The sequence below is a fragment of the Xiphophorus hellerii genome, chromosome 16, assembly GCF_003331165.1.
Source record: "Xiphophorus hellerii strain 12219 chromosome 16, Xiphophorus_hellerii-4.1, whole genome shotgun sequence".
Lineage (NCBI taxonomy): Eukaryota > Metazoa > Chordata > Actinopteri > Cyprinodontiformes > Poeciliidae > Xiphophorus > Xiphophorus hellerii.
The window spans coordinates 24,895,444-24,908,407 of record NC_045687.1 but is presented as its reverse complement, the minus strand read 5'-3'; the positions used below and the strand labels follow the sequence as shown (position 1 = coordinate 24,908,407).

At 41.3% G+C, this 12,964-nt stretch overlaps 1 protein-coding gene across 1 annotated transcript; it reads left to right on the top strand.

The window, feature by feature from the left end:
* Positions 1-652: 652 nt before the first annotated feature.
* On the top strand, positions 653-12,145 carry csnk1da (casein kinase 1, delta a). Its single transcript, XM_032587177.1, has 9 exons — positions 653-1,141; positions 5,557-5,667; positions 6,766-6,914; positions 7,083-7,311; positions 7,388-7,558; positions 7,652-7,800; positions 8,431-8,599; positions 8,710-8,822; positions 9,865-12,145. The coding sequence occupies exons 1-9, from the start codon at positions 1,066-1,068 to the stop codon at positions 9,913-9,915; spliced, it is 1,218 nt and encodes a 405-aa protein (XP_032443068.1). The 5' UTR covers positions 653-1,065; the 3' UTR covers positions 9,916-12,145.
* The last annotated feature ends 819 nt before the right edge of the window (positions 12,146-12,964 follow it).

The window sequence follows — 12,964 nt, the reverse complement described above, 5'->3', positions numbered from 1 at the left end:
AATAACGATTTAAAGGTTTAAAGTTCAATGAAAGTAGTATTACACAAGTTACAGAATGCTGCGGTTTTTTAGAATTGTTTTTATTATTATCTTTCAAACATTTTCTTTTTATGGCTGAAGAATGAACTCGTGCCTTTCATTGACCACTTGCAGATGGACAAAAGCCAGAGGGACAAAGGTAGCGATCTTTTGTTGTTGAGTGGAACCAGAGCCTTTAAGCTGTACGAGACTAGTCACACATTGAAAGCACTGGAAGTATAACGAATGGGACAGTGACGTGCGAGCGAAGAAAACTTCACAATGCGATTTAATTAAAATAGTTGAACATAAAGTTGCAAAACGTTGCAAAACAATATATAACAATGTTATATGTTATATGTCGTATGTTATATATCGTTTATATAACAATATAAACTTTGAATGTACGTGTAAATGGAAAGTACACCTGTCTACACTCTGTGTAAATTTGGAAGGTTAACTATATCCAAATAAATCCTTTTAAACATATTCAGACTTGATCGAAGGTGATGCAGACCGCTTCAGAATTAGTGAGACCTGTTACTGATACTAGTATCTATTGGAGGATCTATAACAACACGCTCTTTGGTCGTGTCCTCCCCATCATCTAACAAGGAAGTGGCGTCACAAATCCAGCAGATTGCTGAGCAAGGTCCTAACATAGAGCAGTTTAATGCGAGCTAGAGATACCGTGCCAAATAGCTGACGGAATCTTTTCAAAATCCATCTTCATCCGTGGAAATTTAAGGAGTACCATTTTTAAAAACAGCAAGAGCATAAAGTACAGAGATTCGTCTTTCCTATAAACGCCATATTGTCGCAATATGATATTTTTAACATTTTAAAACAAGAGGCGAAAGATTGTCGGAGCCGACTTCATCCGGAGACAGCATACAGAAGAACAGATTTTGTCGCTTGAACGGATCTCCGGTGTCTGCTGGTTGATTCTATTCTAGTTGTAAACGGGCTTGAACTTCAAAGCTGACCATATTTTGAATATTTTGGAGCTAGTGAGCGTGCTTGCTAGCCGACGACAGATTTATTAACATGGAGTTGAGAGTCGGAAACCGATACAGACTGGGCAGAAAGATTGGAAGCGGATCGTTTGGAGACATATACTTGGGTATGTTTTTGTCACTGAAACTTGTCTAAGAGTCTGTGTCTGTATTAACATCAAGAAGAAAGTGTGAGGAAGTTGGCCAACTGGTTCCCTTTTCAGAGGTTCAGAAGGAGCTGGTGATAGGCGATCAGCTGTTGTGTTCTCCGTTAGCGTTAGCTGCTAGGCTAGTAGTTTTTGTAGCAAGTAAGCTAGCATTTCCGTCTTCTGTTTCGAAAATGTGTTTAGTAAGCGATTTATTTCGACTGTGCTTGGCTTAGAAACTTAGTGCCCGTTATAATGTCAACCCGGTGTCTAAATGAAGGTTTCAAATTACCAGAAAAACTGTCAGCTGATGTGAAGCTAAGTGTTTTGTCCTCAGCTAGCTATGTAAAATCTGAAAGTTTTGGTTTGGTTCTTTTGCTCTGATTCACCTGAAACTCGTTTTAGACCAGAATGATGGTTCAGTCTGAGCCTGTGAAGTGTTCGGGGATAGTTGCCAACATGTGTTTTTTGGTGGTTTTAAACAGAGCGAAAGTTTCCAGTGAGTCAAAAGGCTCAACAGATCTACTGTGGTTGCCTTTCAGCGAGTTGTATATAATATGTTTTCCATTATGAAATTTGTATCCAAAGGATGCTGTTTTACAGATTAGCCCAAAGATTTGTGTTTGATGGTAAGGCCCTATATCCCTCTGAGAACAAGCTGTCACGAACATGTTGTATAAATATAGCTTCATCTCTACTGAGTGAAATGTAGCTATCTTCAGTTAGCTAAGGCTGCTGACCAGCTACTGATTAAATAGGTTTTGTCAGATAAAATGGATCCTTCTGGAAGTAAATGTTTTCATTTCTTCCACTATTTAATCTGGCTTTTAATGATAACATGATAATTGTTGTTTTCAAATGGATCGTGATGAAGGGGATTTAATCTGCACTGAGCTAGATTAAACCTAAATTAAATCACGAAATGCACAATCTGTATGGTGTTCTTGTTTGGATGCAATATGTCACTAGTTATCCATGCTGTAGCTCTTCTTTTGGGGCTTATATTGGAGCTTTAATCATAGTTATTCACATTTCTGCTTGGGAAACCTCACCTCTGGCCTCTAACAGTCACAGGCCTGGCTGTGAGGTGCAGTGGTTTCTAAATGTGAACCATCACCGAACTGGAACTGTCTGCTTTACTATAGATTAGTCCCTTCTGATCTTCTGTGGTGGACGAGATGTAGACATAAAGGTGATTCTACGGATGTTTTCTAGTATAATGGTTAATTATTGATTCTGTCATGGAAGTATCTGAGTATGTTGTGTTACATTTGTGTCAAAATATGTGCAACTCGAAAACGTTTCCTAGTTTTGGATTGATTTTTTTGTCTTTTTTAAATCACATTTGGATCTAATAATCACAAAGACAAGAGATTATGGTCTCCCTTCTGGTACTATATCAAATGTTTACATTAGACTGTTGTTGTTAATTTAATTTTTAATTTGATTTTACATTTATGGGACAAGTATTCTTTACCAAAATCTGTAGCATTTGTGCTCGAGTTGTGGTTTGAAATGTTTTGTACTAGAATCTTGTGCGCTTGTGTGACCTAACTAGGCTGTGTGTTCTGAAAGTGAACTCGTCTTGTTCAACTAAAACCCCTGGAGCGATGTTGTTAAATGTCCTCACTTAGCGGCTGTGAGTCCAGGAGAGGTTAGATTCATTAACTGGATCTGAGCCTTTCTTCCACTTGACCTGTTGTACAATCTGATAGCCAGAGCTGCCAGCCGCTTGCATAATCGCTTAGTGTTTTTTGTCCTCACTCAGCTGTCCATCCTTTCCATTGAGAGGTTGATGACTAATGTGTTGTAACATTGTAAATGAGTCAGAGCAGCGTGTGGTTCTGTTAAATCAGTTAACCCTCTGCTGTCTGCAATAACAACAGGAGCAATTTTTGATCATTTGTGCTTCTGTTACAAGAAACAAGATGCTATTAAAAGGCGTCCATGGCAGATGTTTAACAGTGATTCACTCATCGTGTTTAAACCAAGTTTGTGTCGGTAACAGTGATGAATGTTTCAGAGACCTAAAGGATTGTCCCTGTCGGGTCATTAGCAGAGTGGGTTCGGGTCAGCCTGTTGACTGAGGTCTTCTACTCCTATGTGATTGGTATTATCCATCATAGAGTATCAGGAGGTTATACATATATTTTATATTTGTTTGAAAATATTCAGCAAGGTTACAGAGACATGAGCTGTGTCAGAGGACAGTTTTGTCCCAACCTAATCAGGATCAGACTGAAGTCCAAAGCACTTTGTTTCTTGTACACATCGACATTAAGGTCACTTACAACAAGCACAGAAACATATTTGTTCTTTGAACACTAGCTGTGTTGTCTAATAACATTATTATGCAGGTATGAAATCAGCCCTTCTGCCTTTCTGTTTTTTGTCCCACTGAATATATTTTGATACCAAGGTGTTCGCTTTTAAGCAATCTATAAAGTCATATGTATGCCACTATCATGTTCATTTAGCCTATTTTTTAAATAACTATAAACATTTATTGGAAACAAATTGTACACATAACATCAGTAATTTAAACGTTGTCAATTCCGTCAGTGTTTTAGTCCATTGTATGTTAAAAATCACAAACAAAATGTCTTTTTGTCAAATGAAAGCAGAAAAATCTGATGTCATGATTGCTGGTCATTGCGGCAGGCCTGATTGACTGAAGGTCAAGAAAAGCCATTTGTTTAGTGTTATTTACCACCAAGTGCTCCTTCTACCTCATAAATGAAGTTTTGTTTCATGATGGGACAGGATGGTCATTGTGAGTCTATGAGCTGGTTATGTTCTGCTGCAGGGTGTTATAAAACGCTTCCTGAGGCTGCTACCTGTCTGACAGGAAAACAGAGACTTGTTTAACAGATACTGTTGGTGATATCACATCACAGTCAAATGAGAACGCTCCGGCCATGTATGAGAACAGGGAGGGGCATATTTACAAGCAAACTTAACACAAAGGTTGTTTAAACTCACGGACCAAAAGTTACTTAGAACGGCTCAAACTGCGTGTTGTTGGTGATCCAGTCATCAAACTTATGACACGTTTTTGCGCTGCCCGTCTGCTGACATGTTGGTGGTTTGGCTGACGTCACACCAGGCGTCATCACACGGCTGAATGTTTGCTTGTTTGTCTTTCTGATCACTAATAGCAGTGGAGGTGATGTTGTTATGCAAGTCACAGTATATTTGCATGTTTCTGCAGCGTTTCCTGGTGAGGCCTCGTGAAATAATAGTCCTCAGAGATGTGTCTGAACATGTTGCACCAGCAGCACAGCAGAAAAACACACCCTGCACACAACGTGAACACTTTGGCATATCAGGAACAGTTCTCGATGTGAGAGCGAGGGAGGGAGTGCTGCATTCCCCAGAAAAATCTGTTCAGGCAAATCCCATTCCTCTGACACCAGAGAGCACACACTGTAAAACACCCTCTTGATTCAGATGTTTCTGTTGGAATAGATTCTTTATTTAATGCAACCTGGAGTCTGGTGGGTCGTGTTGAAGAATATCCTTTTTAACTTCTCTGATACCTACGGCCCAATGAGTCTTATGTAAATGAGCATACAGGCTTTAAAAACAAACACCCTACACATTAAATCTGAACTCTGGTCATTTATGTAACGCATAAAATCCCATGTGCTGTAATTTCCCTCCATGCTTTGGTTTGCTGAAGTGTCGGTTGCATGTTGAGAGTCCGCTCCTCCATGCCAGCCGCCATGCGGGGCGGCCTCGGCCCCGCCCTGCTGGGTGCTGGGTGCCAGATGACGTACAGAGAAATCAATGATGTTCCATCAGAGCTGCTATTAAACTCTTTCTGCTATGAAACGGTGTGTTCACATGTGAGCGGGAGTAATGGAATTACGTAAGGTGGTGTTGGGTTTCTGTGTGTGTGTGTGGAGGGGAGGGACTGGCTGGATTCCATTACCATGTTTAGGAAGAAGGCGACCTCAGCACTTAAACATGTCAGTTTGGAAGTCATTTCCCTGAATCCCTTCATGTATGAGCAAAGTAGATGAAAATCTATTTATGTCTGTCATGAAATAATGCTGGACGTCCAATAAGAACTGGTGTATTGAAACGTTGGACTGGTTTTTGCATTTGACAGATTTAGCTAGCATTCTTAATTCTCTCTGTCCACAAATTGAGCTGCTGCACATCAACCAACTTTTAAAGGATTTCTGTATTTGTTACGAATGTTTTTCACACATTCGTAACAGCAGGTTATTACACACGTCAGGAAGAGAAATGGAGGTCTGTAGCCGCTGCTAGCATACCTGGCTTTGACAAGGTCTCATTGTTTCTGAGATGACTAGATACAGCTCCAGTGTTCAGGCTCTTTGACTGATTCCTTAGCTCCATCCAGCTAAACCTTGTCTGTCTCTGTCTAGGTACTGATATCTCAGTGGGAGAAGAGGTGGCCATCAAGCTGGAATGTGTGAAGACTAAACACCCCCAACTCCACATCGAAAGCAAGATCTACAAGATGATGCAAGGCGGAGGTATCACACTCCCAAATCCACCACATACGTACTCGTCCATCGCCAAACGTGTCAATATTAGCAGTTGCATAACAGCTCACACTAACTCTGTCATCACTTCGAAAGAAGAAATTTGGCTCGTCAAACTTAGTAAACTAGTTTCAGAGAAGGAAAGTGATAAGCAGGCGGCCAACCCAGGGATCCAAATGTTTCCATGCCCCTTTGCAAACCTTCAGGCAGTGCTACAAAATATGTAAAGAAACATCAACTTTTACAATGTCTTTTTACTTCTCTATTCAGTAATTCTTAGATTAGTTCAGCACATTTGTTCTGATTGTAGTTGCCTGAGTTGTTGAGGTTTCCTGCAGCAGAATGCCCCACAGCAGGCCTGCTGGACGGATCCTTTTCTCTGGTCAATAACTTGTTCATCCTGCAATTATTACACTACTCTAACAAAGCAACTTAGTACATTCACTGGTAACTAATCAGAAAGATGAAATTTGCAAATAACATCTCAATAAATTATTTTAACATATTTTCTATTTAAATTAAAAAATACTTGATTAATCCCAGAGGGAAATTAAATGTTGTTGTAATTTATTAATTCTTCAAAGTGTTGTGATAATATTAAAATAATAACAATTGGACTAATAAAAAAAAAAGATAAGATTTTATGATTTTTTTCTAAATCAAAAATTCATTAGGTATATTTTTTACATTTTTATTCCTCATCTCTAACTTTCTGAGTCCTCCTAGCGCCACCCAGGGGCCATCGGCCCCCCACTTTGAAAGTCACTGGCCTAACCAGTTCAGCTCATGTAGAAGATTTGAATGTAGCTCCAGTCTCGGACGCAGCTGGTTTCACTTAACAGAAAAAGTGACTTTCTTTCTCTCTAGTTGATCTAAAGTTTCTTTAAGTGGTAATTAATAAAAACATTCACACAGAAAATACTTTTCTACCAAACTGCACCAGATCAGAAGTTATTTTGAAGTTATTTAGTGGGAAAGAAAATCATCTTATAATAATCTAGTTATCAAGTTTTCAGATTAGCCACAATCACAGCCACAGATACCAGAATACCAGATAATTGCTATGGTAACCGTTACCTGTACTTTCAGTGGGGATTCCAACTATAAAGTGGTGTGGTGCTGAGGGAGACTACAATGTGATGGTGATGGAGCTGCTGGGCCCCAGTCTGGAGGACCTGTTCAACTTCTGCTCTCGGAAGTTCAGTCTGAAGACCGTCCTCCTGCTTGCTGACCAGATGGTGAGAGAAAGTGCTCTGACCTTTACTAAGAGCCTTAAATGTTCTCAGTTATGTAGTGTGTTGGGTGGAAAGCTGCAGATGAAAGACTTGAAGGTGTCTTAAGGTCTGTTTGCTGCTGTCTGTCCTGTGGTGTTTAGTTATTAACATGAATCTGACTTACCTTTCTAGATCAGCCGGATTGAATACATCCACTCCAAGAACTTCATCCACCGAGACGTGAAGCCGGACAACTTCTTGATGGGGCTGGGCAAGAAGGGCAACCTGGTCTACATCATCGACTTCGGTCTGGCTAAGAAATACCGCGACGCTCGCACACACCAGCACATCCCCTACCGCGAAAACAAGAACCTGACCGGCACTGCCCGCTACGCCTCCATAAACACACACCTTGGCATTGGTGAGAGGTGGTGATGGCTGCCGATGTTGCTGCAGTGTGCTGACCCCTGCTGACCCCACCTTGTCTCTGTCTTCAGAACAATCCAGACGGGATGACTTGGAATCTCTGGGCTACGTCCTGATGTACTTCAACCTGGGCTCTCTTCCCTGGCAAGGACTCAAAGCTGCCACCAAGAGGCAGAAGTACGAACGCATCAGTGAGAAGAAGATGTCCACCCCCATTGAGGTCCTGTGTAAAGGCTACCCCTGTAAGCTAAGCTGCTAACATGCCTTTCAGGGCTTTTCTTATTGCCATAACCACACCAGTGCCTGATGTCCTGATCTGTCTCTCTCCACTTTAGCTGAGTTTGCCACATACTTGAACTTTTGCCGTTCTCTGCGCTTTGACGACAAGCCCGACTACTCCTACCTCCGCCAGCTCTTCAGGAACCTCTTCCACAGACAGGGCTTCTCCTACGACTACGTCTTTGATTGGAACATGCTCAAATTTGTAAGTTGTGTTGACACACAGTTGAAATTCAGTCCAAAATAAACCAGGAACAGGGTTTAAGTTGTTTGTTTTAAAGTGAAGCAGTATGATGTAAAATCAACTTTTTTGAGCTTTGGGTCATGTTTTAATATTTTCTCATAAAAACAGAGCTGGAGTGTTAAAGGGTTGGTAGAGGAGCCATGTTGTGATAACTTCCTGAAGGCAGAGTTTCAGAAAGAGCAAGAGTTTTTAAAGAGACAGATGCCCAATTTTATTGTGGTAAATTATACAGTCAGATTTCTTTTAAGTCATATTTGATATGTACAACATTTTTATAACAACTGAAGGTAACATAAATGGCACAACGTGCATGGAAAATATCTAGTCCTGCCCCTTTAATAATCAAAGTACTTGAATCATTCAATTTGTTACAGCCATATCTGCAAGTATATAAAAAAAAAAACTTGCATAATAATAATGCAATAATCTGTTCAGTGATCTAATATCCTGTTTTGGTGTAATGCTGAAGTAACATTGGTTCCTTTCCAGCTCTGCATGTGGGCAACCCATCCAGATTAAATACAGGCTAACTGTTGCTATAGAAACGGCTGCGCTACCTGGAGATAACTGTGGGGCTGTGTTGTGTGTCAGGGTGCCAACAGGGCCGTGGAGGACGCTGAGAGGGAGCGCCGGGAGCGCGAGGAGAGGCTGAGGCACAGCAGGAACCCCGGGGCCAGAGGCATGGCTTCCGCTTCAGGCAGAGCCAGGGCAGCTCAGGACGCCGCAGCCCCCTCCCCACTCAACCCTGCTTCACACACAGGTCAGAGCGCCGTCTGTCCATCAATGAGACGCTTTCACAGCCTTTCCAGGTCGAAGGCAGCTTCAGAAGAACTGCATGGTGACAGACACTTGGCTCCCTTTGTTGTTTAGGTATGGAGAAGGAGAGGAAGGTGAGCATGCGTCTTCATCGTGGAGCACCTGTCAACATCTCCTCATCAGACCTGACCGGCCGACAGGACACGTCTCGCATGTCCACCTCACAGGTACTTTCCTCAGGAGCCAGAATAAAGAGCTAATATGTCAGAATCAAGTCAGTGAAAAGAAGAGTCAACATGAGAGGAAACACGAGTTCATCCACCGCAAAGAGGAAGCAGCGACAGAGAACAGAACATTGTGTCAGAACTTCCCTTTTCTTTTGTCCCACATCATTTTCTTTTTTTACTTAACCAATCAGAATGACCAGGAAGCCACAGCAGTTCAGTAACTGGTGGCATTCTGCTAACTGGGAGCTGTGGGTTAATAGAACAACTGAACAAACTGTTAGTTTGTTCTCTTTTATAGCTTCAGCCGCCACCATTCTCCTTTAAGCACAGCTGTAACATTCAGTGAGAGAGCAGAGCAGAGCTGTGCTGCCTGGACTGGTGAAGCAGTCTATTGGGATTCATCTTATGTCAGGACTCTTAAACAACTTTACCTTTTAAAAAGTATTTATGTAGTAAAATCGGCACGTCCATGATTCAATGGAGGATAAGGCAGTCACTTTTTGTAAAATAAAAATTCTTCACATGAAGCTAAATTTGAAAGCTGAAGTGTAATATCTTCTCTGTTTTTGTTGATTCATTTCAGAACATGTCTTTCATCTATTCATGTGTTACAAAACGTAGACAAAGCCAACTGTTTACGGGTTCCAGTTCTGACTGTATGTGTTCTGCTGGGCTCCAGTCAGGTCTCTCCCTCTCAGTCCAGAACACACTCTTCCTGCTGCTCAGTGTTAACATCAGTGTGCAGGGTTTCCCTCCTAGATTTGCTATGAAGCATCATATTCCATGTTTTTCATATGTCCAGTCCCAGTAGCTGCTGTCTGACGCCACATAGAGTTCAGTTCTCTGTGACTTCTACTTACTGCAGGTGTTTATTTCTTAGAGCTACTTTACAGAACCCCGGTTTATAAATCCCACTTTATAAATCTTTTGGACAAAAATGCCCAGTGAATTTTTTTACGATATAAAACCTTTCTGCTCCTGATTGTATTTTAGGCTCCAGGTGTTTATGAGCTGCTGATGTGTTTAATCTTCCCGTTTCCAGGCTCTGTCCCGGGTTACACCAAGCGGCCTCCAGTCTGCAGCTCCGCGGTGAAACAGCCCTACATCCGCTGAGGACGCCTCGACATGCATCACCTGCAGCACACACACTCTCTCACACACATATTCACATAGATTACCAGGACTCTCAAACGACCCAGAACTGCTCACCAATGCACCAAGCTCTGCCTGCGCATCTATTCACTTCACAGGAGAAGAGATGCACAGTCAGCAGGTTGTGTATGTGTGTGTGTGAGAGATGGAGAGAGAGACTGGCAGGTGGAGACCAGTTTGGTTGCCTTAACAACCATCTTGGCGAAGTTGAAGCCACATCAACCCTTCTTCCTCGCTTGTGGAAGATGTGAAAACTCCTCCTCCTCCCTGCTGTTGATGAAGCCATTGATTCACTTTTCTCTGGCCTAATGTTTTTTTTCTCCCAACTTTTGATTTTACTTGTTTTTAATCTTTTTAACAGAAAAAAACATCGACACCAGCTGATCAGCATGAAAACGGGGAATGCGGCGTTTGTTCAATGTTAACCTGTTGGATTAATTTGATTTCGGTCAGATGGAGAGTCGCTCCATCATGGCAGAGTGCCTAAACTCTGTGTTGTGTAAAATACTTTGAACCCCGCAGTCCACACCTCCTTATTTACTTCTTTTGATGTGAATGAGACGTTTTGGTAGAATAAGATGGGGGGGAAGGAGGCTGTTGTACGAGTTGTGTCCATGTCCTCAGGTCTGTTGGAATATGGTAAACATGCAGCACATTTAGTTAGTGTTCAGGTTGTGAGTGGCGTGGGAAAAGCTGTGAATGGAAGAGTGAGTCAGGAGCTCAGTCTGTCCACACCAAACTTCTTTCTTTCTGACACTAGTGCATAGTGACGTGGCTTTCGTGTGTTTTTGTGTGGTTGTGTCCTAGGGGTTTCCATGCTCACAGGTGGGATAAACATGTTGATTTCTTTTTATATAAATATATATATGAAAGTAAACATTTTTGTAAGCTTTTACGTCCACAGCATCTTCAGCCTGATCCTTGGACCTCGTGTCCCTCTGCTTCCACCCTGAGTCCAAACACCTTTTTTCACCTCTCCAAAGCACAACTTGTCCATTTTCTAGATAAACTTCCCCATCAGAAGCGGTTTGAAAGGACAGTTTTTCAGGACTTTGGACCCTTGTCTTCACTCTGCTGTAGCTGATCTCACAGAACCTTTAAGCAATGCAATGTGTTGGGGAAAGTATGAGAAACATGAACCACCGGATCTTTTCTCCCTGTTTTCAGGATCTGGTGGAGGAACAGTTTTAGTTGATAATGTCCAACTAAATTAATTTGAAGTTCTTATAAAAAGCGGTTTCAGTCTGTGACACTACTAACCAACCCGTATCTTAATGTACATATTTGACTTTGCTGATGAGAATAGTGTTGATTACCATAAAGAACGTCTTAAATGTTTCAGTCAGGTTTAAACCCGACTGGGTAAACTTTTTTCATGGTTTCATGTGTCATAAATGATTCGATGACACTGCGGTACTTGATAGTTCAGAATCAAACTCTGCAGAGCGTGCTGCGTCAGATGGCTCCACTCTCCTGTTTACATAGAAAATGGACGGATTTTGCTTCAAGTCCAGCATCCTGGAAGCAGAGGCGGTTTTAGGAGCTGTGGACTAAGTGCTGCGTAGTGGAAGGTGGCCCCGGCCTTCAGGCTCCTCCTGGGGATCTGATCTAAAGTAGGAACTCCTTGATGTGATAGACTGATGAGAAGTGTTTGTAGGAAATTTTCTGTAGTCGATGCGGGAATGGGTTGTAGTTGTAACTTGTACATGTTCCTTGGTTCTGTTGTTGTGTATAGGATGCGCCTGTTTATCACGTCCTGGTGAGCTGCTGTAGGCTTCTGGGCGAGCTGTTGATAGAGGGACTGGGAATGCTTCACTACATTAGGGTTCCTGTGAAGGAACCTTTTCTTTTCTTGGAAAATGTATTTCACTCGTTGACTTGGAAAAACAACTAAAGCGATAGAATAACTCGTATGTCTCACTGATGATGGCTATGATAAATGCAAGTACACGTTTCCATGGATTGGGTTTTCTGTCGCGGTTCTCATTCTGTCACCACCAGTCCTAAAAGCTTGTAGGTGTGTTCTGGATTCAGGTCCCACATCTTATATTGTGGATTCATGGGGTTTTCTTTTTCCTTTCACTCCCATCTTAATACTTCTGCTCTTCAGTTGTAATGCCACTGTATTTGTGTATTTTAAAATTGTGTAAATAAATTAAAAAGTACTTGTATGTGTTGATGTTTGATTTGATGACCTGCAGTTGGAATTCCTAACTCTCTAGAATTAGAGGATCAAACATGGTAATGATTAGTTTGATTAATCATGGTAATGATTAGGAATTACACACATTAATGTTGAGAATGCATAATTTGCTGAGAAATGTAAAGGGTAAATGAAGAATTTAAACTAAGCCTAGCATATGTAGCATCAGACACGGTTCATGTTCTGATCTGCAGAGAACTTTCAGGATGTCCACTGATAATTGTAAACTGTATAGAAATTAGCTTTGCAGCTGGCAAGCCACTTTCTGGGAGAATTATTATTATTATTATTACAAAGACAAATATGGCAGCAAAAAAAAAGCTGAAGATCCAAATGTATGTGTCCTATATTTAACCAGGAAAATAACTTAATGAGTTTAAAAACCTCTTTCCGAGAGTGACCTGGTCAAAAACAGAACAAATCCAGATACACAAAACACAACCAAAGATATTAGACCCAATGACATTGTGCAGGAAGTAAACACATGGACAGTAGGAGACTGGTGCAAAGATGTTTCCTGTAAGGTGACAGCTGTTATGTACCAGCACACAAAACTCATGCAGTCCACGTGTGCTGTTGCTTTCTGTTCTGTCAATGATCAAATGTCATCTTTTTTGTGATCAATTTTTATTATCCTTTGCATCTCAGTACAGATACTCAAATACATTTAACATAAGCACAAGGTGCTGAATAAGAATATATACAGTATATATACAGTATATGTACAGAGGTAGAAAAGAAACACAAGTAATCAAATGTCATCTATAATCTAGCTAATTGGTGGTAG

Excerpts from the sequence above, each read along its gene's own strand:
- csnk1da (XM_032587177.1), top strand. The coding sequence starts at position 1,066 with ATGGAGTTGAGAGTCGGAAACCGATACAGACTGGGCAGAAAGATTGGA. Across the intron at positions 1,142-5,556 it reads GTTTGGAGACATATACTTGG|GTACTGATATCTCAGTGGGA; the intron begins GTATGTTTTTGT and ends GTCTCTGTCTAG. Across the intron at positions 7,312-7,387 it reads AAACACACACCTTGGCATTG|AACAATCCAGACGGGATGAC; the intron begins GTGAGAGGTGGT and ends CTCTGTCTTCAG.